The sequence below is a fragment of the Theropithecus gelada genome, chromosome 3, assembly GCF_003255815.1.
Source record: "Theropithecus gelada isolate Dixy chromosome 3, Tgel_1.0, whole genome shotgun sequence".
Classification (NCBI taxonomy): domain Eukaryota; kingdom Metazoa; phylum Chordata; class Mammalia; order Primates; family Cercopithecidae; genus Theropithecus; species Theropithecus gelada.
Window position 1 is genome coordinate 29,042,305 of NC_037670.1, and position 25,043 is coordinate 29,067,347.

Consider the following 25,043-nt stretch of genomic DNA (forward strand, 5'->3'; position numbering starts at 1 on the left):
AAATCAGGTAAGACACATAAGTCAATAAAGCCAAGTTTGGAATTCATATACTCTACACACAATTTCTGATCAGAGCCAATGTTCCTTACCTAAAGGAAGGTGGAATGTATTCTGGAGGCAGGACAGGTGGCAGTGGTTGGCCAGACATAGCTACATCAATGAGGTGCATTGCCAGGATAAATTCTTCTGCTGTAAGTTTTCCATCTTGATCAATGTCAGAAAGATTCCTATTCAACAAAAAGTTCGCTGTAATCCAGTTTCATGAAAATTCATGCTTTTTACTATTCATGAGTGATTTAAAAGTTCTGTTTTCTTATTGACCACAGGCCAACTGAGTCTCTTTGTCCCTCAGCTTGTCAAAATAGTACCTACTTCATACTGTTGCAAAGATAAAATTACAAGTAGTTGGGATAGTGTTCCTCATTCAACAAACGCTATGATTATAATGATACTCTTCCCCAACCTTTGCATATTTAAAATATAACACACTCATATTCCATGTATCTTTTTAAAGAGGTGAGCTCTCACTCTGTTACCCAGGCGGATGTGCAATGACATGATCATAGTTCACTGCAGCCTCACTGCAGTCATGATCATAGTTCACGACAGTCTTTCCGGGTTTAAGTGATCCTCCTGCCTCAGACTTCCAAATAGTGAGATTACAAGGTGTGCGCCACCATGCCTAGCTAATTTTTAAAATATTTTGTAAAGATGGGGGTCTCACTGTGTTGCCCAGGCTGGTCTTGATCTCTCCTGGCCTCAAGTGAGCCTACCAAATCGCTGGGATAATAGGCATAAGCCACCACACCCAGCTCTGTATCATCAAATGTTCTGCTCTAGACCAGGAAATGAGTCAGGTAGTAAATACTTTATAGTTTATAAGACATACAATCCCTATCCTACTGAACTGTCATTTTGGCAGGAAAGTAGCCATACAAACACATAAATGAATGGGCATGGCTGTTTGTACAATAAAAATTTTCTTCACAAAAACAGATGCAGGCCAGATTCGGCCCACTGGGCGTAGCTGGCCACCCCTTAATCTAGGCCTGCGGGGTGGATCTTTATGAACTCCAGCCACAGAGTCAAAGTGTTTCCTCTTCCTCAATCTCAGGATTCAATCTCCATCATTCTTCATAATGACTCCATCATTCTTCATAATGAACTTGCCCAAGTAGCTAATTACAGAAAACATTTTCCTAGCAAGTCCAAGAATGTGATTTTACTTAACAATTTCTGGACAGTCAAAAGAAGACACATGACAACACATCCGTTCACTAGAATGTCAACAGGACAAATGCAATGGTGAACTGGCTTTGCCAATGCCAAAAATTAAGAAACCTTCTTAATTCTGAAATTTCTTTTTTTTTTTTTTTTTTTTTTTTTTTTGAGACGGAGTCTCGCTCTGTCGCCCAGGCTGGAGTGCAGTGGCGCGATCTCGGCTCACTGCAAGCTCCACCTCCCGGGCTCACGCCATTCTCCCGCCTCAGCCTCCGAGTAGCTGGGACTACAGGCCCCCGCCACCACGCCCGGCTAGTTTTTTGTATTTTTAGTAGAGACGGGGTTTCACCATGTTAGCCAGGATGGTCTCGATCTCCTGACCTCGTGATCCACCCGCCTCGGCCTCCCAAAGTGCTGGGATTACAGGCTTGAGCCACCGCGCCCGGCAATTCTGAAATTTCTTTAGGTGCTATAAACTTTTTTTTTATTGTTATAATTTCCATAAAGTAGTGTGCATACCTTCTAGAGTATAAGTCTGAGAGTTTTGACAAATATGAACCACAACATACAGAATACTGTCAGTTTAGCCTAAAATTCCATGTCTCTTTGTAGCAACTCCCTCCTTTGCCCCCAACCCCTGGCAACTGCTGATTTCTTTTCGGTTCCTCTAGTTTTGCCCTTCCCATATGCAAGACACCCAGTTTTAAAAAGAAATGCAATTGAAATAAAATGAAACCCCTGCCCGCTCCTTCTTATTCTCTGTTCCTTTTTGTGTCTCACCATCAGCCAGTCCTAGGTAAACCAGTTAGAAGGTGGTTGAAATTCTTACTTGTTTTTTCATCACACTTGCCTAAATTATGATTATAAGCATTTAAATAAAATATCTTTTGTAGTGTGTAGTAGCAGAATATAACATTCTAACAGGAGAAGCCTCGAGTGTTTTTCTCAAATCGGATAAGTTATACGTGAAAAATTTAAAATAAACATTTCAATATAATCTGGTATCATGAGAACAACACAACCTAATAAATTGTCAACCAACCTCCATTAATGTTAGATCTTAAGTTTGTATTTCAGGGGGTCCTAGGATACTGTTCAATACCCAGATTTAAAGAGGTCTGGGTGTGTCAAAGATATAAGATGTATATTAACTGGTCTAGTCTACTGCCAAAGGCAAGCTCTTTCATACAAAACAGAATGGAAGAGAAGGGCAAAGGGAGCTGCATTAGAGCTTGATCATTTGTGAAACAACCATATCAACGTGGCCTGCAAGAAAATCACGAACTTTGCAGTGAGCTTTGTAGACAAGGTTTATTTTCCAGGGATAATCACCAACATATAGCTATAACACACACACTTCTTAAGAAACCATTCTGGTTAACATTTAAATTTTAGGAAGCCTGTAGGACCTAGGCAATGCTCATCGATAGCTATTCAAAATCATCACACAATAGAGAGATTATGTGCCTCTTGAGGAAAGTGCACAGAGACCTCTCTGGCATAGTCTTATCAAAAACAAAACAACAAAAACAAAAAATCAAATCTGACCCGCACTTCTCAACCAGGGATGATTTTGTACCCCAAGGCACATCTATCAAAGTCTGGAGACATTTCTGATTGTCATGCTGGGTGTGGAGCTCATGCTACTGGCATCTAGCATCTAGTGAGGAGTGGCCGGAGATGCTACTGAACATCCTACACTATATAGGACATCCCCCCACAATGAAGATTTATTGGGCCCAAAATGTCAATAATGCTGGGGTTGAGAAACTTTGCTCTATATCTAATTACCAATTTACAGGAAATACAGAAACAAATTAGACAATCCCACAGTGATGCAATCTTCAAAAGTTAAGCCATTAAGAAACTATAGGACAAATGATCTGGTTTGTTTTTAACAGAGTTTGTTTGTTTGTTTTGGTTGGGGAGGGTGGCCTGGGGGACTTGAGAAAAGAAGCAGAGAACAAGACAAGGGGAAATTTATAGACTAAAGGAGACATACAAGATGGAACAATCAAGTATTGCAAAATATAGGCTTATTTCAGTCCTGATTTGAACAAATAAACTATAAAACCATTTTGAGGCAATCTAAGGAATTTGAACACTACCTGATGAATGATAAGGATGACTACTAAAAAATTTAGGTGAGCTATTGGTATTAGGACTATGCTAAAAAGAAAATCGGTCGGGCGCAGTGGCTCACCCCTGTAATCTCAGCATTTTGGGAGGATAAGGTGGGCAGATCACCTGAGGTCAGGAGTTCAAGACCAACCTAGCCACCATGGCAAAACCCCATCTCTACTAAAAATACAAAAATTAGGCAAGCATGGGGGTTCTTGCCTGTAATCCCAGCTACTAAGGAGGCTGAGGCAGGAGAATAGGTTGAACCTGGGAGGTGGAGGTTGCAGTGAGCTAAGATGGCACCACTGCACTCCAGTCTGGATGAAAGAGCGAAACTCCATCTCAAAAATAATAATAAATTTAAAAAGGAAAATCCTTCTCTTTTGAAGATACGAGCTAAAATATTTACAGTAGAAATTATATAATAACTAAGATTTGGCTTAAAATAATCAAAGAGGCTGGGCGCGGTGGCTCATGCCTATAATCCCAGCACTTTGGGAGGCTGAGGCGGGTGGATTACCTGAGGTTGGGAGTTCAAGACCAGCCTGACCAACATGGAGAAACCCGGTCTATACTAAAAATACAAAATTAGCCGGGCACGGTGGTGCATGCCTGTAATCCCAGCTACTCAGGAGCTGAGGCAGGAGAATCGCTTGAACCTAGGAGGCAGAGGTTGCAGTGAGCCAGTATCACGCCACTGCACTCTACCCTGGGCAACAAGAGTGAAACTCCGTCTCAAAAAAAGAAAGGGAGAGCCAAGATTGGTCACGAGTTGAGAACTGTTAAGTTGTATTATCACTTCTTGAGAACTTATTGCATTAATCTGCGTTTTTTTTTTTTGAGATGGAGTCTTACTCTGTCGCCCAGGCTGGAGTGCAGTGGCACAATCTCGGCTCACTGCAAGCTCCGCCTTCCAGGTTCATGCCATTCTCCTGCCTCAGCTTCCCGAGTAGCTGGGACTACAGGCCCCGCCACCACGCCTGGCTAATTTTTTTGTATTTTTAGTAGAGGCGGGGCTTCACCATGTTAGCCAGGATGGTCTCGATCTCCTGACCCCATGATCTGCCCGCCTCAGCCTTCCAAAATGCTGGGATTACAGGTGTGAGCCACCATGCCCGGCTGCTTTTGTAGTTTTCAAAATCGAGACAGGAAATAGTATTAAAAAAGAGGCAATCATTACAACTCATTGAAATTAAGCAAATTCTACATATTCCCCCATAAAAAAGCGGTATTAATCTAAAACCCATGAGGCCACACCAATCTAAGCAAATTTCCACTTTATCCAAACCAAAGAACTTTTCATTCCTTACCATATTGAAGCCAGCTGAGCCTGTGGTAAACTTGATTGCATAAGAATAGTTCTTGCTTGGGGACCTAAACAGGAACCGGGGAAAGGACATACACATGAGCCAGCAAATACTCACTGTACAGGAGGACCAGGGTTCTGTGTATATGGACTACTCCATGACCTCATGCAATCACAATGCTTTAAATAACATTTGCTACCACTGCAGGGGCTTTGTAAAAAGGAAATTAAACTCCAATGAAAAAGGGGAGAAACACAGAGCACAGCATCTGACACATAATAAATTTTTGTTAAATGGATGTTTGATAAAGAATGACCATGTGAAAGATTTAGAGTTTCAAAATATAACCTGACCTTTTGTCCATATGACCATGTTTATCTGTACCGGGCTTTATTTACAAAGTTGAAACTTATTCTCTTCAAGTTTAATATCTTTTGCCACTGCTACCACCTGCTGCCTCCACCCTGCTCAACCTCAGGCAAATTCAGGGAAATTTCGGAGAATCTTAGAGGAGGAAGAGACCTTGGAGAGATCTCCGGGAAACTGTTTCACTAAACAGACTTAAAAAGAAAAAAAAAAATGTTGCAGGAAGGGCTGACAGCCAGTATTAAAACACATTTCCAGCCTGCCGTGGTCGCTCACGCCTGTAATCCCAGCATTTTGGGAGGCTGAGGCAGGCAGATGGCTTGAGCTCAGGAGTTCGAGACCAGATGGCAAAACCCCATCTCCACCAAAAGTGCAAAAAATTAGCTGGGTGTGGTGGCATGAGCCTGTGGTCGCAGTTACTCGGGAGGCTGAAGTAGGAGGATCGCTTGAGCCCCAGAGGCAGAGGCTGCAGTGAGCCAAGATTACGCCACTGCACTCCATCCTGGGTAACAGAGTGAGACACTGTCTCAATTAAAAAAACCAAACAAATCACATCTTCTATGTTAGCCAAGAAAAACAAAAAACAAAACACACACAAAAAAAGAAGAATTCCTGGAATTTCAACTCTTCTCTCAAAATGAGCTCTCATTTCTTAAAATAATCATGAACATCTTCACTTCTGGTATGAAGGTGGCCTTAGACATCAGACAAAAGCACAGTAGGAGACTCTGTTTAAATAAACGAGGGTCAGCGAGGGAGAAATAAATATGTCTTCCTTTCCAGCACTGCCCCTCAAGGTGTGGTCCCAGGAAGACTGATGGACAGAGGAGTGGAAGGCTGTGGCAATTCTGTTGCGAAGATTCTGGTATATATGCTTTTGCTTTTCGCTATTATTTCATTCTTCAAACGTCACCTCATCAAAACCCACAAAACTGGATGTGTTTTTGCATGGCCAGCAGTAGAGGTCAGGGAACCAAGGAGCTTAGGCTCTAGTCCTGGCTTAGTCTAGACTTTGCTGAGTGACTGGGAGAGGTAGTCTGGACCCTAGTTTGCTCATTTCAGATAAACCGGTCTATGATCCACTGGGGCAGTGAGCTTAGCATCACATTAGCACATGAAAGGTGCTCTAATGGCAGGTAACATTACTGACAATAGTTCAACTTTTATTTACATATAAAATCCTGACAGAAAAGCACACATATGGATACCTGTGGATATATACACGTGCACATGTATACAGCTGAATTGATTTTCCAAAATGAAAATACTCAAACACTATGGAGGTCATGAAAGAGAGTATAATCGTACCCCAGATGCCCCTCTTTGTCTCTCTTTTAGTATCACCTATCAGCAAGGTAGCCTAACTTCTACCCACTGTCTGTCCGCTGTTCCACCTGGCTTATTTTGCTCAGAGTTGTAGAACATTAATCCTCACTGCTATGTAGTGTATCATTGTGTCATTATATCCCAATTTATTGTCCATTCTACTGTTTTCTTTTCTTTTTTTGAGATGGAGTCTGACTCTGTCACCCAGGCTGGAGTGCAGTGGTGCCATCTTGGCTCCCTGCAACCTCCACTATCTGGGTTCAAGTGATTCTCCTGCCCTCAGCCTCCTGAGTAGCTGGGACTACAGGCATGCGCCACCACGCCTGGCTAATTTTGTTTTTTTTTTTTTAATAGAGATGGGGTTTCCCCATGTTGGCCAAGCTGGTCTCAAACTCCTGACCTCAAGTGATCCGCCCGCCTCGGCCTCCCAAAGTGCTGGGATTCCAGGTATGAGCCACTGTGCCCGGCCTGTCCATTCTATTGCTGATAGGCATTCAGGTAGTTTTCAATTAGGGCTACTATTAATAGCGAGCATTCTAACTTTCGGTGAATATATGAACACATTCCTGCTGGGTATGTGTGGGTACATGAGCATGTGTGTGTTTTGGGAGCAACTAAGAATAAAAAATCTACTGAATTCATGTGAAGATTCTAAAGGACTGTGGTACAATGGAATAAGCAAAGTTCAGGCATCACTTTCTTTAGTCTGTAACACTACACCTAGAATGTTGGTAACAAAGTAGAATTAACAAAACTTTAGTGGATGATTTAATTTACACTTGCAAAAATAGCCCTTACTCTGCAACGATATAAAAGGAAGTTAAATATTTTATCTATTACACATAAAAAGCCTAACAATAAATGTGAAGAACTAGCTCTAAACCTGGATATCAGGAGACTTGGATTCTAGTCCTGACTCCCTAATGGCATGTGGCATTAACAAAACTACTTTAACTCTAAAATGAAGTTTTTCCATCTGTGAAATGAGGAAAATAATCTATAACAGAGATTGGTAAAGTATAGCCCTTAAGCCAGCTCTGGCCCACAGCCTGTTTTCGTAAGCAAAGTTTTATTAAAACAGCCATATCCACTGATTTAAGCATGACATATGGCTGCTGTCATGCTACAATGGCAAAGTTACGTAGTTGCAGCAGAAAACATATGACCGATGAGCCTAATATTGTGCTATTCTTTACAGAAAATGTTTGCTGATCCCCACACTAGAAGATCACAATTATCTCTTGTAATTCTACTATTTGTCTATATATGTCCTAAATTGATGTTGCAGAACATTAGAAATAGACCAGCAACAGCTAAGATAGCATCTTAGCACATTTGGACAACACACAGTTGAGCTTTGAGCGCACAGAACTCTTCTGTTGAAACCTAGGTACATAAAGGGATATCAGTTTTGGAGTACTGGCTTATAAGGAAACATTGGAATAAAACCAGAAATCCCAAGCACACAAACCCCACTTCTGGCACCCATGTTTGGGCAGGGAAGTATGGCTAGAAAGGAGAGAGCAACTACATGAAACGAGCTTTATTTGAAATAATGACTAAGACTTTAGCTTTTCTAATTAACAGATGAATTACCAAATAGCATATTCATTGTTTCAGAATGCAAGAATAAAATACCTCTTTGAGAAGAGGGGCTAGCAGTAACAGGAATACCAAAGTTCTAGAGCTTCTCACATAACCTTAATTAAAGAATGATCCCTCTCTATAAGGCTGTCTCTTTTAAGGGCATGCAACAGTATACACATCAAGCCGTGAAGGAAGAACATGGTGTACAACAGGACGTATTGGCAAAATCAACCCAGGTAATCAGTGGGGTAAACAGTGCCACTGCTAAAGTCAGGCACTGTGGCTCACGCCTATAATCCGACCACTTTGGGAGGCAGAGGTAGGCAGATCGCTTAAGCTCAGGAGTTTGAGACCAGCCTGGGGAACATGGCAAAACCCAGTTTCTACAAAAAGTACAAAAAATTAGCTGGGTATGGTGGCGCATGCCTGAAGTCCCAGCTACTGGGGGGCTGAGGTGGGAGGATCCCCTGAGCCTGGGAAATCAAGGCAGCAGTGAACTGTGATCACGTCACTGTACTCCAGCCTGGGTGCCTATAATCCCAGCACTTCGGGAGGACAAGGTGGTAGGACTGCTTGAGGTCAGGAGTTCAAAATCAGCCTGGACAACAAAGCAAGATCCCACCTCTAAAGAAAAATTTTAAACAAATTCAATTTCTATTGTTTATTCTCATTTTAAAATTTACTGTAATAAATTATTCTACTTGACATGACTATACAAAGGTCTGGTTCAAAAGTAAAATTCCCACCTTAAATTCTTGCTGGATCAAAGTAGCAATAAGTATGCAGATAAACAATATCAAAATCTGCCTTCTTTCCAGTATATTTCAAATTTTACTTTCTGCCTCAGATATTTAAAAGTTCTAAATGTTCAAGTGCCTGGGTCATTATATTTGGAATGTAGATACTGCATTTCATTCATAAAACACAAATCCTACCAAGAAAGAGAGAATTTCTCAATCAATGTCTCAATTCAACACTATTTTAATCAACTCAAAGCAAACACCAACAACGTTTTCAAGAAATATTTTTGGATTAATTGGCAATGTAGTTCTGGGTTTGTATGGAGCACTGGTGTCAAACAACCATGTAAAACAGTACTTAAAAATATGCTATTAAATATACCTTCAGTGGGCTGGGTGCGGTGGCTCATGCCCATAATCCCAGCCTAGCTTATGCAGGCTCTGGTTTTTTTTTTGTTTTTTGTTTTTTTTTTCTTTTTTTTTGAGTTGGAGCTTCACTCTTGTTGCCCAGCCCGGAGTGTAATGGTGAGATCTCAGCCCACTGCAATCTCCACTTCCTGGGTTCAAGTGTCTCCTGCCTCAGCTTCCCAAGTAGCTGGGATTACAGACATGTACCACCACTTTGGGGGGCTGAGGTAGGTAGATCACCTGAGGTCAGAAGTTTGAGACCTGCCTGAGCAACATGGTGAAACCGTGTTTCTACTAAAAATATAAAATTAGCTGGGCTAATTTTAAATTATTAAATTATATATACAACTTGAAACAGCCACTCGGTCTATTGTGTTTATCCATGATTCTGGAAAAATAATTATTTTGAGGGAAATGTTTATGATCTTAAAAATGGGAAATACCCATGGCCAAAAAAAAAAAAAAGTGATAATAAAATAAATAAAATATGAAAGTTAGATATGATTATCTAGAGAAGTTCTTAGTTTACTATCATTGAGGAACTTTACCAGGCTGTTCCTTATGGATAAGGAGGGAGTGCAAGGGCGCGATTTTGGGTCACCGCAACCTCCGCCTCCCGGGTTGAAGCAAGTCTCCTGCCTCAGTAGCTGGGATTAGAGGTGCCCACCACTACGCCCAGCTAATTTTTGTATTTTTAGTAGAGACCATGTTGGCCAGGCTGGTCTCGAACTCCTGACCTCAGGTGATCCACCTGCCTCGGCCTCCCAAAGTGCTCAGACTGGGATTACAGGCATGAGCCACAGCGCCCAGCCTTCTTTACAACTTTCTAACAAGTATTTAACCCTTCATGAGAAAAATTTTGAACAGTATGTTAAAATTCCTGTCTATCCTTCTGATGTAGATAACAGAATCATTCTTCTTTTAAAAAAATCCTTTGAGATCACCTAAGTTACCTCTGGCCTTTTATATTACTAGACAAAGAAATATCCAAAGTGGTGAGCCCTATCTGGGCAGTGACAGAGCCATGTTCCCAACTCCCTGCTTTCACCCTGCCTGCTGCCTCCAACTCTAACCTAGTGAACAGACAGCTTCAAGTTCATCAAGTTCAAAGCTGGACTTCAGAAGCTGAAGCTAGTTTTTGTTCAAAGAAGTGTTTCTTTGCTAGTGCCTTGATTTGCATATCAGTGGTTTGCAGTGTACAGGAGTATCCCTGGTCTACGTTCCATTTTACCACGAAGCAATGGGGCATGAGAGAATGATATAACTACATAAAGAGTTATCAGTGGATAAGAACACGAGATAACAGAGACAATGAAAACACGGCTAAGAAATAAGCACATAGACATTTGGAAAATATCCATGACCCAATATCTAGAAACAGTTTGCGTTGAAAACAAAGATCATATTTCACTAATTTTTATTTGTAAATACCTGTTAAGTGTCCACTCATAGTTTTGTCATGACTATTGAATAATTGCCTGTATTTCAGTCTTGATGACTGAGGAACAGCCCATTCTGCCACTGGTGGGACACTGTGGGGAAAAGAAAAAGGAAAGAGGATTATCCATAAGGAACAGCCTGGTAAAGTTCCTCAATGACAGTAAACTAGGAACTTCTCTAGATAATCATATCTAACTTTCATATTTTATTCATTTTATTATCACTATTTTTTTTTTTTTGCCATGGGTATTTCCAATTTTTAAGATCATAAACATTTCCCTCAAAATACTTATTTTTCCAGAATCATGGATAAACACAATACACTGAGTGGCTGTTTCAAGTTCTATATATAATTTAATAATTTAAAGGTTCTATAAAAGTATGAAAAACCTCTTGTAACTGAGGTAATACAGTAATATCCAGGCTATTCTAATTTCGAAAACACTTCGTTTTTGGTTAAAAAGCAATGCTAAAAGCAAACCAGTAACTGCCTTTAAAGGTACTAATTCTCCAAAAATGTTTTAACTTTCTATACACGAATATACAGGACCCATTTCTTAACGAAGTGAAATTACTCCATTCTGTAAGTTTAAATCCAGACCCAATGGACAGTTTCCCATAGAGAGACAGAACAGAACATTTCCAGGGTCATGACACATAAGCAGAGTGGGAATGGAGACAGCTTCACTTCCTTGACTACAATCCAATACTGATCTCTCCTTGACAACGTGCCACAATCCTGACCTGGCCCAAGGACACACCTGCCAGTAGTTCGGCTGGGTCTATACTTCTTTAGTGATTAGTTCCTCAGATGCCACTGTCCACACAAATATCACACTGGTACCAATGGCCTGTTAAGCTTCGACATCTAAATCAAACCCAGTGGCTGAGCTCAGACAGTAAAAATGGCATTCCCCTTCCAGGACAGATTATAACTAATGCTCTGTTTGCAATTTCATTTCAACAAAGAAATCTATTTCAAATATGTAAAAGCAAAATCTTACTGAAATACTGAACTTTTTAATCATCATTTCCATGTGTCACCTATGCACTTATACCTATTATACACAGTTCAAGTATAGGAAATAGCTCCCAAACACTGGAGAAGTACTTATATGAATTCATCTTTTTCAATTTTTATGAATTTCTTAATAAAAAACACTTACCACGATCTACTCTGCTCTAGGTACTTCAGCATCAACTTTCTCATGTTAAACTAACTAGTATTTTGCTGATTCCAACTCCTGCCTATTTGTCAAGAAGCTAACTATCTAGTTCCTACATGCCAGGAATGCTGGGTGTTACACACAGAAGTTGTCCCAGATTACACTTATCACATCAGAGTTTTCTGCCAAATTCCTGAGAATTTAAATAGACTAAAAACTCATTAAGATGTACCCAAAAGTTCAATACTGCATTGCAAAAATTGGCTAGAAATTTAAGTTATTAACAAGGTGACAATTAACATTTAAAAAAAGTTGTTTTAATAGCACTAATGTTTGCTAATACTGATAGTTTATTCATTCTAATGTCACAAATCAATAAGGCAGGTTTCAAAATCGTTTCTGCAAAGTCATAATAAACTCAAAACTTCAGCATGGTAAAGGATAATTTTTTTTTTTTTTTTTTTTTTTAAGAAAGAATCTGGCCGTGTCGCCCAGGCTGGAGTGCAATGCTGCAATCTCGGCTCACTGCAACCTCCACCTCCTGGGTTCAAGCAATTCTCCTGCCTCAGCCTCCCAAGTAGCTGGGATTACAGGCGCCCACCACCACGCCCAGCTAATTTTTGTATTTTTAGTAGATATGGGGTTTCACCATGTTGGCCAGGCTAGTTTCAAACTCCTGACCTCATGATCTGCCCACTTCGGCCTCCCAAAGTGCCGGGATTACACCTGTATCCTACAATTAAATGAAGTTTTTTAGAGAAAACTTGCATAGTTAAGAACACACGCCTTAAAATCAGACATAACTCAGTTTGACTCAGCTCTGTCACTTCTGAGTTATGTTCTGTTGAGCGAGTTATATAATGTCTCTGAGCTTGTCCCTCATCTATAACGGAGAGTAACAGAATCATCTCATGGGGAAGAATGAGTTAATGTATATAAAGCTTTTGGCACAGTGCTTTTCAGTTTATGGATTTTCTTTAAATCATTTTTAAAAGTAATGAAGGCATCACTGAATTATATTCAACATGCTTTTCTCTTGAAAGTGGGAAAATGACTTGATTCACTTAACAATTTCCAGTGAGGATGACACAAGACAGGATAACTTCCAAAAGCTTTTTTTTTTTAAGGCAGGGTTAGGGTCTTGCTCCACCATCACCCAGGCAAGAGTGCAGTGGCACTATCACAGCTTACTGCAGCGTCAATCTTCCTGGCTCCAGCCATCCTCCCATCTAATTTTAAAATGTTTGTATTAACAAGGTCTCCCCATGCTGCCCAAGCTGGTCTCAAACTCATGGGCTCAAGCAATCCTCCTGCCTCAGCCTCTCAGAGTGCTGGGATTACAGGCGTGAGCCATCGCACCCGGCCCAAGTTTTGAGATGGCTTAAAAGAGACTTAATTTCTCATCTTAGTGCAGCAGTATGCAAGGGTAAAACATAGGAGTAAAATAAAATAAAAATATGAAAGGTAATAATTGAAACCAAGGTTGACCAAAACATAAGCAATAATTGAGCCATACATTTGATTAATGTGAATTGTCCACAATCTGGATAATTTATTTCATAATAAATGGTCTTTAATTGGATGTTACTAACTACCCATACGAACTCTGTAAGATTTTCTGAGATAGAATTAAAAATAAGGCCAACTATAACTCCAATCTTCATATAAAAATTTTATACATAAATTGGTAAATCATAAACACATAAAATAGTCCATGTGCTTTTTTCCCTTATACCCAGAATTTTATCTTACTGTTTTTAAACATTTTTTTACTATCCATTTATCCTCTTTTAAAAAAAAAATACACAAAGCCTTTAAGGCAATGTTACGTCCTTGATTTCTGTCATCTCCACAACAAATTAATGAGAAAAACTAGTGACACCATCCAGAAATTAAGAAAATTATTATTAGCACTCTACAAAAGCCTACAAAAAAAGACAACAAGAAGAATATAGATGATTCATGGTCAAATTTATACTTTAATCAGGTAACGGCTTTAACCACACTTCCCATTTAAAAACAAGAAAAACTTACCTGGCCACGTCAAATGACTGTGCCTTTTGTAATTTAGTGTTTAGTTGTGACCCTGGACCAGATCTACTAAAGGAAGAACTCTTTGGCAATGTGGCGGCTGTAAAAATAAATGTTGAATAATTTTAATTCTACAAAGATAAGAAACTTGCCCCAATTTACAAAAATTAAAATGCATAGTCAACAAAATCTGAGGCAGAAATAATTTCCCCTTTCTTGCCAGCCTAGACCAAAAAGAGCTTTTCCTTCCTCACTCTCTGTTCTCCTGCCAAAAAGGTTTCTAGATTTACTTGTTCTACTGAAAATCACCTTACTATGTAGTAATACTGATTTCCATAAAATTTTACTCTTCATTAAACATTTAGTGTCACCTTTTATAGGACCTATTCCAATAGTTAAAGAGGTAACAGCTTAAATATATAAAATGGTATTTTCTTCCCTGCACTGAAGGAGCTGAAGTATTAGTTCCAGATGTAAGAGCCAAGAAGCCACAAACTGTAGTCTTGGCCCGATAACATGTGATGCTAGGGAAGGTCAGCTTTTGTGTCTGATTATCACTGGGGTTGGTTAGTTGTGTGTCAGAAAAAAAACCACTCTGCGTCTCAGCCACATTCCCTCACCCTTGCCTGATGGCAAATGACTGGCAACTTCTGCCATTAGCCACAAAAGAATAGAAGACTCAGAGTGTGTGGATTTGCTTATACTCCTGGAAAAACAACTGCACACACTTTCTGGGCTACCATCACGTCCACAGTCATGGTCATACATGCAAGATGAACTACATGTGACAAGAAAAAAAATCTAAAAAAAGGAGGTATATTTAGCTTATTTGGCCATAACTTAAAGACATATCCTGACATATATAACAAATTCAGGGGGCCACAGGCACAGAAACGTTTCAAGTATGATGCTAAAACCCATGTCGTCAATACTGAATTTACTTAGATGTAGTCAAAGTACTTTAAAAATAATACTTTCCATATTGATATGAATTCATTAAGATGTTAGACCAAGGCTATCTACATCTATAGTTTTATACTTTATTTTAACTAAAGACTTAATAAAGTCTCAAAGTGGAATTAATTAAACCAGAAACTTTGAAATCCTTTCCTTCAATTAAGCAGGCATGTAATACCATGAAATAGTATAAACTGTTCTTTTTTATTCTTTACCACCATCCCCAACATAATTCTATTCCTAGGGGATTGGCTTGCTTATTAGCAATTCATAGTAGCTAAAGAAAAGTAGTAACTGATATATAAAAATAGAAAATGTTCAAATACAGATCAACTTCGATTGCTCTTCTCAGCCCTTGAAAGAAAATTACATTTGTGGCTTTCACTACTAAGCTCACCTTTGCCCACAGTGGCACGCAGAAATCTGTAATTCTCTTTCACTCTCCACACTAGCATATTCCATTTAATACAGTGGAAAAAAATGTGAAATTAAGTGAAAAAAATAAAGATATTTTCCTCTGGACTAAAACATCATTTAAATATAATTAGAGATTTTAATAATGAACAGCAAAACACCAGTAGTGAAAATTCAGCCTATGGTTTCAGCAAGTCACATACCAGGATGAGCAAATGCAGGCAGAGGTTGTATAACAGGGGGAGCCCCGTTAGCCAGGGGGGGCACAGCTGCTGTGGGAACAGAAGATACTAGGGGTGGAGACATTCCAACAACTGGAATGGATCCCATTGGCACTGGAGCAACAGCTGTAAGCGGTGGCATGCTGGCGATACCTCCCATACCTATGAAGAAAAAAAAGCCCAGCACAGTTCACATCCAATCACATTTCAACAGTGAATAATAATTAACCCAGTACTGCTTAAAGAAAATCGCTTTCCAGCTGTAATACATTCTAATTAAAATAGGGCTTCAAGTTAATCATTTTAAAGAGTAACAAAAATTATGTCAAGGATCACATCAAAAGGACTCAAGACTCAACCTGAAGACAGATCAAACAAGATGAGAATCAAAAAGTATAATAACTGCAGTGGACTTAAAGGCTCAAATATAATTAAATCCATGAGTTCAAAATTATATTTAAAAATAAACAAAATCCTAACTGGTCAAAAAAGGAGGACACTAAGGCAATCAATTTACTACTTTGAAAACTAGTAAATAAAAGGTAGAAAAATCAAACTGCAATCTACCTTTCCTATGTTTATTATACCTCAGCGAAACCAGATATTTGATGGGGAAAGCATCTTTATTTATTTACTTGAGATGGAGTCTCACTCTGTCACCTAGGCTGGAGTGCAGTGGCGTGATCTTGGCTCACTGCAACCTCCACCTCCTGAGCTCAAGTGATTCTCCTGCCTCAGTCTCCCAAATAGCTGGATTACAGGTGCCCACCATCACGCCCGGCTATTTTTATATTTTTAGTAGAGATGGGGTTTCACCATGTTGGCCAGGATGGTCTCAAACTCCTGACCTCAGGTGATCCACCCTCCTTGGCCTCCCAAAGTGCCGGGATTACAGGCATGAGCCACTGCGCCTGGCCCCGGAAGCATCTTTATATAAAAATATTCTAACCAATAAAGAAGAAATGATAAAACAAAAATAAATGTTTCCAGCTGGGCACAGTGGCTTATACCTGTAACCTCACTACTTTGGAAGGCCAAGGCAGGAGGATCTCTTGAGGGCAGGAGTCCAAAACCAGACTGGGCAATATAGCAAAATTCCATCTCTACAAAAAATTTTAAAAATTAGCCAGGCATGGTGGTACCCGCCTGTAGTCCTAGCTATATGGAAGGCTGAGTTGGGAGGAGCACTTATGCCGAAGAGGCTGAGGCTAGAGTGAGCCACAATCACACCACAGTACTCCAGCCTGGGCAATACAGTGAGATCCTTGTCTTAAAAAAAAAAAAAAAAAAGTAAAAAGCTTCCCTTCTTTTGTATTTCTCTGTCCTAACTTTAATACCTTTTCTCATGTTGAGGAAATAAATTTTAGTGTTTAAATGCCCCCTATTGATTTTTAAAAAATATTTTTGTTTGTTTGAGACAAGATCTCGCTCTGTTGCCCAGGCTAGAGTGAAATGGCATGATCATAGCTCACTGTAGCCTTCACCTTCTGGGCTCAAGTGATTGTCCCAGCTCAGCCTCCCAACTTGCTGGAACCACAGGTGTGCATCCCTACACTCAGTTTCACACATTTTTTTTTTTTTTTGGTGGGGGGTGGTAGAGATGAGGTCTTACTACATTGCCTGAGCTGGTCTCGAACTTCTGGGCTCAAGTGATCATCTTGCCTCAGCCTCTCAAAGTGCTGAAATTACCGGCGTGAGTCACCATGTCTGACCTTTACTATTTTTTTTTTTTTTTTGAGACGGAGTCTTACTCTGTCGCCCAGGCTGGAGTGCAGTGGCCAGATCTCAGCTCACTGCAAGCTCCGCCTCCCGGGTTTACGCCATTCTCCTGCCTCAGCCTCCCGAGTAGCTGGGACTACAGGCACCCGCCACCTCGCCCGGCTAGTTTTTTGTATTTTTTTAGTAGAGACGGGGTTTCACTGTCTTAGCCAGGATGGTCTCGATCTTCTGACCTCGTGATCCGCCTGTCTCGGCCTCCCAAAGTGCTGGGATTACAGGCTTGAGCCACTGCGCCCGGCCCAACCTTTACTATTTTTTAAAAGTAAATTTTCTTTTCAACCTGAGAAAGCTAACTGAAAAGAGTATTATTACATAATAATAGTAATTAAAACATTAATTTTCTTTTTTTTCTTTTATTATTAGAGATAAGGTCTCACTCTTACCCAGGTTGAAGTACAGTCATGTGATCACAGCTCACTGTAACCTTAAACTCCTGGGCACAAGGGATTCTTTTGCCTCAGCTTCCCAAGTAGCTGGGACTACAGACACACACCACCAAATGCAGCTCATTTTTTATTTTTTGTAGAAACAGGGTCATGCTATGATACTCAGTCTGGTCTCAAACTCCTGTCCTCAAGCCTCTCACAGTGCTAAGATTACAGGGGTGGGCCACTGTATCCATCCAAAAGTAATTTTCTATGTGCTTGTTGTAGGGATTAAAATCTCCAAATTAATTTATCATACTCAACTTCTAATGGCAGAATATAGAAACTTTACACAAATATAGCTCAATTCCCTTTCTCTTCTGTGCTATTACTGTCACATACATTATAATCTTATATGTTATAAGCCCAATAGTTATAATTATTACTTTATACAATCTTACATCTTTTAAACTTGAGAGAAAAGAAGAAAAATAGATTTATATGGTCTTTTAAATTAACCTACATATTTATCATTTCTGATGCTCTTCATTTCTTTCCATATATTACAGTTACCACCTTTTGTCATTTCATTTCATCCTGAAAGTCTTCCTTCAGTATTCCTTCTAAGGTGGGTCTACTAGTAATGAATTCTATCAGTTTTTGTTTATTTGAAAAGGTCATTATTTCACCTACATTTTTAAATGATAGTTTTGCTGAATATAGAATTTTGGGTTGAATTTTTTCTTGCAGCATTTTGAAAATTCCACTGCCTTCTAACCTCCATTGTTTTCAATTACAAGTCTGCTGTTATTTGTATCTATGCTCCCCTATCCATGATGAGTTTCTCTTACTGCTTTCAAGGTTTTACCTCTGTGTTTGGCTTTTGTAGTTTAACTATGATGTGTCTGGGTGTAGATCTCTTTGTATTTACCTTACTTGAGTTGTGTTGAACTTTTGATTGTGTAGACTACTGCTTTTCACCAAACGTGGCAAGTGTTTGGCTTTTATTCTTCAAATATTTTTTCTGTACCTTTCTGTCATGATCCTCCTTCTAAGACTCCCATGACACACATATTGGTAAACTTGGTCTTGTTCCATAAGCCTCTGAAACTTTGTTATTTTTTTTTTCAATCTTTTTGTTCCATATTCTTCAGACTGAATAATTTCTATTGATTAATCTTCAACTTCGCTGACTCTGCCTTTTGCTATATTGAATCTGCTATTGAGATCCTGTGGTAAATTTTTCATTTTAGTTGCTGAACTTTTCAGGTTTTGTTTTTGTTTTGAGACAAGGCCTCACTCTGTTGCTCAGGCTGGAGCACAGTGGCGTGATCTTGGCTCACTGCAGCCTCCTGGGTTCAAGTGATTCTCCTGCCTCAGGCTTCCGAGTAGCTGGGATTACAGGCATCTGCCACCACACCCAGCTAATTTTTGCGTTTTTAGTAGAGACGGGGTTTTGTCATGTTGGCCGGGCTGGCCTCCAACTTCTAACCTCAGGTGATCCGTCACCTCAGCCTCCCAAAGAACTGGGATTACAGCCGTGAGCCACAGCACCCAGCCTTAGTTTTTCCTATTTTGTGATGGAGTTTCACTCTTGTTGCCCAGGCTGGAGTATAATGGAGTATAATGGCACAATCTCGTCTCACTGTAACCTCTGCCTCCTGGCTTCAAGGGATTCTCCTGCTTCAGCCTCCCAAGTAGCTGGGAGCCACCACGTCCAGCTAATTTTTTGTATTTTCAGCAGAGACAGGGTTTCATCATGTTGGCCAGGCGGGTCTCAAACTCTACCTCACGTGATCCACCAGCCTCGGCCTCCCAAAGTGCTGGGATTACAGGTGCGAGCCACTGTGGCGGGCTGGTTATTGAACTTTTCACGTCAGTTTGTCATACTTCTCTCGAATTTCAATTTTCCTCTTTTTTGTAATTTCTATTGTTTTTTGGAGAGTGTCTGTTTGTTGATTCATTTCCATGCTTTTCTTTAGTTCTTCAGTTCTTTGAGCGTAATTGCTGCTTTGAAGCCTTTGTCTGCTAAATGAATCCAACAGCTGGATCAGAGACAGTTCCTACTGACTGCTTCTTTTCTTGAGGGTGAGACAATACTTTCCTGTTATTTTTTTAATGTCTCAAATTTAGGTAAAAATGGACATTCAGATACTACTACTCTGGCTCTGATTTTCCCCCTGAAGGTTGTTGTTTCTATCTTTATTTAGTAACTGGCATAGGCTAATTCAGAAAAATCTATCTTCCCGTGTTGTGCAGCCCCTGATGGATCTGTTCAGTGGGTTTTTAAAAAATTCGTTTTTATCTTGAAGCCCGGCTTTTTAGGGATTGCACCTGCATCTTTCTAGCACATTAGTCAGCCAATGACGGGACAGAAGTTTTGCTCAAACACCTCAAGTCAGTAAGGCTTCCTTTCTCTGCCAATCTGTCAGCTCAAAAATGCATTCAAAGTTCAGATCATTTTAAAGTCTTCCCCAACTTTAACATTTTGCAGGGCCTTTCTGCATATTCTCTATATGTGCATGCAGTTTGAGGGCTAGTCAGGAGTTTGCAGCTGACTCGGGCCTGCCCTGGTCTCCACGGCACATGTGCATAGCCTCAGTCAAGAATATACTTGCCCTGGCCATGACCACAAGTTCAGGCTAATAGAGTGGCTGGTCATACCTGCTCTTCTGTGGCCAAAATTGCCATTTCCACTGACAAAGCTGCTGGGCACAGGCATGGCTTCCCACTCCCAAAGCAAGTAAACCCCCTTCAATGACAGTAGTTGAGACTGCTGGTATTTACAAACTGCCCCTCCACGTTACCAAGTTGCAGTGTTGGGGATAGGAAATGCCCAGGAAAGAATGCCACAGACTTCTGCTTCATATCTCAAGCTCAGCAGCTTTTCAGGCATAAATGATTCTCAGATGTTATATACTTTTGGTCAATTTCCGCAGCACTGAAATGGTTATTCTGTCAATTCTGTCCTGGAGGGAAGAATTTGCTGATCTCAACTCAGGCATGGTCGGAAATTTCACTGCAGAAATGTTTTTTAGGTTTCCTTTAATCTATAGGCCCCTCTCCATCCCAGTCTGGATTTTGCTGACTGCACTCTCATGGTGCAGTTCAATATTTCCCTCTATATTCTGTATTTCCTGCAAATAGGCACCTACATCCAAAGAATGGATCAGGGTGAGGATGGATCTCTTTGGCAAGACTACAGGAAGCACACAAAACGTAGCCATCTTTTTGTGATCTTGGCAGTCACTGATGCTTAATGTCTGTATTTATTCATTTATGGGGAGTTGAAAACAGTGATGTTCTAATCCTACCATGTCTTTGTCATTTATAAGCCGTAATACTTTTATAAAGAGGTGCTTCTAATGAGGATATACTAGTTGGCTATCCAGTCGTACAGCTCATATAGGAAAGGCAAAATAAATGCCTCATTCTTCCCTTTACCTGTTTTCAAGGTAATGAACTGGTTTCTTAAGATCTTCTTAAGGTAAATTATTCTTGTTAAATACATTATTAAATCATTATTGAGTCATAAATTTACAAATATTTACTGAGTTTTAATTCATGGCTCATTATCATTCTTGAAATTAAAACTGTCTTCTCTTTCGTCAATGTGAGCCTCTTTGGGTTGGCTTCTGAGAATTTCTGGTATCTTCCTACTATTCTTTGATAGCTTCCTTGCTGACCAGTAATACAAGATGCATCCTTCAAGCTCTTCACATTTCATATCTAGACCTGGATTCAGCCATTTCTCCAAGAAACTCTGTTTTCTTTTGGTGAGAAATGATATTTCAAGTTCACAATCTGGACGCTAAGGATGCTCAGTGCTGCTGGGGTAGATAATTGTATCTAGTCTTTTCAGTGAACACAACCAGAAGAAAAATAGATGAATAGATAGATGAAGAGAATGGGGGGTGTGGCAAGAGACGCCTTCTGAGTTCATATTAATACTTTCGATTTGAAAATTCAAATCCAAGATTCTACAGCTTTTTATTTACATTTGATACTATACATTTGTGTCTCCTTTCTTCCACACCAAGAATACAGATTTTCAGACATAGAAAATGACAGAATTAGACTATTCCGTAATTACTCATTTGTTTTTACCACATATCTCAGACAACAGTTTCAGAATAACAATACTAATACTAATTTCTGAAAGCATTAAATTATTTTATTTTACATGCAGTCCTGCCCCACTTAAAGTTACATTGTATCCAATTGTCAATGCATGGAATTATATCCGATACTCTTTGCTCCTCAGCCTTCCTTCAGTCTTAGTTCTACAGCTAACTATATATTTAGTGCTCACCACCAGTCCTTATGCTGACCTAGCTCTAGCTATTTTGATTGTCTGAAGCACATTCTCTAATAGATTCCTTAAGAAAGGCTCATGTTAATAGACCCCGAGGCCTTATAAATTGGTAACATTTTGTCTGTTTTTTCTACTTGAAAGTCAGTTTTTCTGGACACAAAATCCTTGGCTTATTCTTTCCCTGAAAATTCTAAATATGTTACTCCATTTTCTTCTAGCAGAAAGCACTGCTGTCGAAAAATCTGAAGACAATCTAATTTTCCCCCTTGTAAGTCATATGCTTTCTTTTCCTACATGTCTAAATAATTTCTCCTTTAACTAGAATATATCTTAGTGTTGGACTTTTTAGATCGATATTCTTGGCCACATGATACTCTTTTAAATATAGTTTAGAATCTCTTATTTTAAGAAAATTGTCTTGAATTCATTTTTATCATTTGTTCTATTCCATTGGTTTAGTTTTCTTCCTCAGGGACTCCTGCTGCCCATACATTCAATCTTCTTTGTCTCAAATATGTGTTACTGTTTCTCAAATTCTTTTTTTATCTTTTCCATTTTCTTTTATTTATTTAGGAGACCTAGTCTCACTCTATCCCCAAGGCTGGAGTGCAGTGGTGTGATCTCGGCTCACTGCAACCTCTGCCTCCCGGGTTCAAGTGATTCTCATGCCTCAGCCTCCCAAGTAGCTGGGATTAAAGGCATGTGCCACCATGCCCAGCTGATTTTTGTAATTTTAGTAGAGATGGGGTTTTGCCACGTTGGCCAGGCTAGCCAGGCTGGTCTTGAACTCCTCACCTCAGATGATCCGCCCATCTCAGCCTCCTAAAGAGCTGGGATTACAGGTGTGAGCCATTGCGCCTGGCCTCATTTCCTTTTAATTTAAATTTTTTTCCTCTTTGTAACTTCTATTTTTCTTCAGTTAGTATCCCCTGTGTTGCTTTGAGTTGCATCCTCATTTCTAGAATGAATTTTTCTTTTATTTCTCAGTCTTTCTGTCACCTTATTTCTGAGCCTTAAAAACTCTGATTTACGTTCATCTTTCAAGTCTTGTATCATTTCCATATTCTCTTCAAACTTGTTTTGAAGTAGTGATTTACTGGTGTGCTTTCACTGTCCACAGGGGTGTTATTTCTCCCTTTATTCTCTTTTTTCTAATAATAACTTTGTGTTATTTGACCTTGCTTGATACTTTCTGCAGTGGATTTGACCTTGCTTGCTCATTTTTATGTGAGCCTTGCTTCCTGGGAATTCCAGTCTCCGTTCTCCTCCCCTACTTTTGTCTGGACCATCTCTTTCCTTTGTATCCATGTCCCTGTACTGCTCAATTTTGATTCTACTCCCAGTTGTTTTTCCTGAGTATGAAGCCCTGTCCCAAAAGGAAGGCTTGTTGGGCCAGTCTTTTGAGTTCCGAGGGGCTGGACTGCTCCAAATCTCTCAGATCCTTTGTACTCAGTACTGCAGACAGCATAACCCTTTCCCATTTCTATTGCTGCTCTCAGCCTGGTTGAACTTTCTTGCAAATACCTGTTAGCTCTTTTGGGGTTCTCCTGTCTCAAGTATACCAGGTACCCTAATTCTTCCCTCTTCCTCCTGCACTGTTACAAATGTACACAATTCTGTTCTGTTTGTATTTCTTTTTACTAAGAGTATGTATTGCTTGTGTAAGATTTTAAAAACAGGGCCAGGCACGGTGGCTCACGCCTGTAATCCCAGCACTTTGGGAGGCCAAGGCGGGTAGATCTTGAGATCAGGAGTTAGAGACCAGCCTGGCCAACATGGTGAAACCCCGTCTCTACTAAAAATACAAAAATTAGCCAGGCATGGTGGCACGTGCCTGTAATCCCAGCTACTGGGGAGGCTGAGGCAGGACAATCGCTTGAACCTGGGAAGCGGAGGCTGCAGTGAGCCGAGAAGGTGCCCCTGCACTCCAGCCTGGGGGATAGAGCAAGACTCCATCTCAAAAAAAAAAAAAAAAAAAAAAAAGATATAAAAAATAGTGTTGTTGAGCACAGCAGTCATCACTGGGTAATAGAACTAATAGTAATTTTTACTTTTTAAGTCTTTTTGCATTGTTGACTCACAATTAGCATCTATTACTTATACAGTAAGAAAATCAGACTATTTCCCTTTTTTTTTTTTTTTTTTGACACGATGTCTCGCTCTGTTGCCCAGGCTGGAGTGCAGTGGCACGATCTCGGCTCACTGCAAACTCTGCCTTCCCGGTTCACACCATTCTCCTGCCTCAGCCTACTGAGTAGCTGGGACTACAGATGCCCGCCACCACGCCTGGCTAATTTTTTTTGTATTTTTAGTAGAGACGGGGTTTCACTGTGTTAGCCAGGATGGTCTCGATATCCTGACCTCATGATCCGCCTGCCTCGGCCCCCATAGTGCTGGGATTACACGTATGAGCCACTGCGCCCGGCCTATTTTCATTTTTAAAAACAATGTTTATAGACACTGAAAATCCAACAAAGAGAAGAAACAAATTCTAACTTGGGCTTTACTGAGTAAAAGTTTATTAATTATAGTCATCTAGGTGACTGGTTTACAGTTCACATACATACTGTCAAGCACATTACCACACATCTCATTTAGAATCAGATTAACTTTACATATCCACACATAGCAATATGTATCAGGTTTACCTTGTCAAGTTTTAGAATTCCAAAATTTTCTAAGATTATTTGATAACTATATTTTTAATGTGTTTTTCTTTTTAAAAATTTGGGTTTTTTCTTTTGATAACTGTAATGAATTATACTCCAAATCCTGGTTTTTGCTTAAGAATATCAATCTACTCAAGCAACAACTAAAAACAGATGGAAACAAACTAAAAAGTTTTCATGAGCTATCATTCAGACTTTCAAAAGGCCTGACACAGCATACTGTGCAACCAGTTAACCTTCAAGACACATACCCCATCTGTGTCGCAGACCCCTAACCTAAAAGGACGCTAACCTCAAAAAGACACTGAGGAAAGGGACAAGTTTAAAAATACTGTTTAGGCCGGGCGCGGTGGCTCACGCCTGTAATCCCAGCACTTTGGGAGGCCGAGGCGGACGGATCACAAGGTCAGGAGATCGAGACCACGGTGAAACCCCGTCTCTACTAAAAATACAAAAAATTAGCCGGGCACGGTTGTGGGCGCCTGTAGTCCCAGCTACTCGGGAGGCTGAGGCAGGAGAATGGCGTGAACCCAGGAGGCGGAGCTTGCAGTGAGCCGAGATCGCGCCACTGCACTCCAGCCTGGGCGACAGAGCGAGACTCCGTCTCAAA

General features: G+C 40.1%; 1 protein-coding gene across 8 annotated transcripts in view; it reads right to left on the reverse strand.

The window, feature by feature from the left end:
• ITSN1 (intersectin 1) overlaps positions 1-25,043 on the reverse strand; it is a 243,151-nt gene that overhangs the window by 122,900 nt on the left and 95,208 nt on the right. For 7 of the 8 annotated variants that reach the window (XM_025378049.1, XM_025378046.1, XM_025378047.1 and 4 more), the window contains 5 exons: positions 15,288-15,467; positions 13,717-13,813; positions 10,508-10,608; positions 4,653-4,716; positions 90-227 (listed from right to left, as the gene is read on the reverse strand). In XM_025378049.1, coding sequence (XP_025233834.1) covers positions 90-227; positions 4,653-4,716; positions 10,508-10,608; positions 13,717-13,813; positions 15,288-15,467 — 580 coding nt within the window. The remainder of the gene's footprint in view (positions 1-89; positions 228-4,652; positions 4,717-10,507; positions 10,609-13,716; positions 13,814-15,287; positions 15,468-25,043) is intronic. The other variant, XM_025378052.1, reaches the window with a different exon arrangement.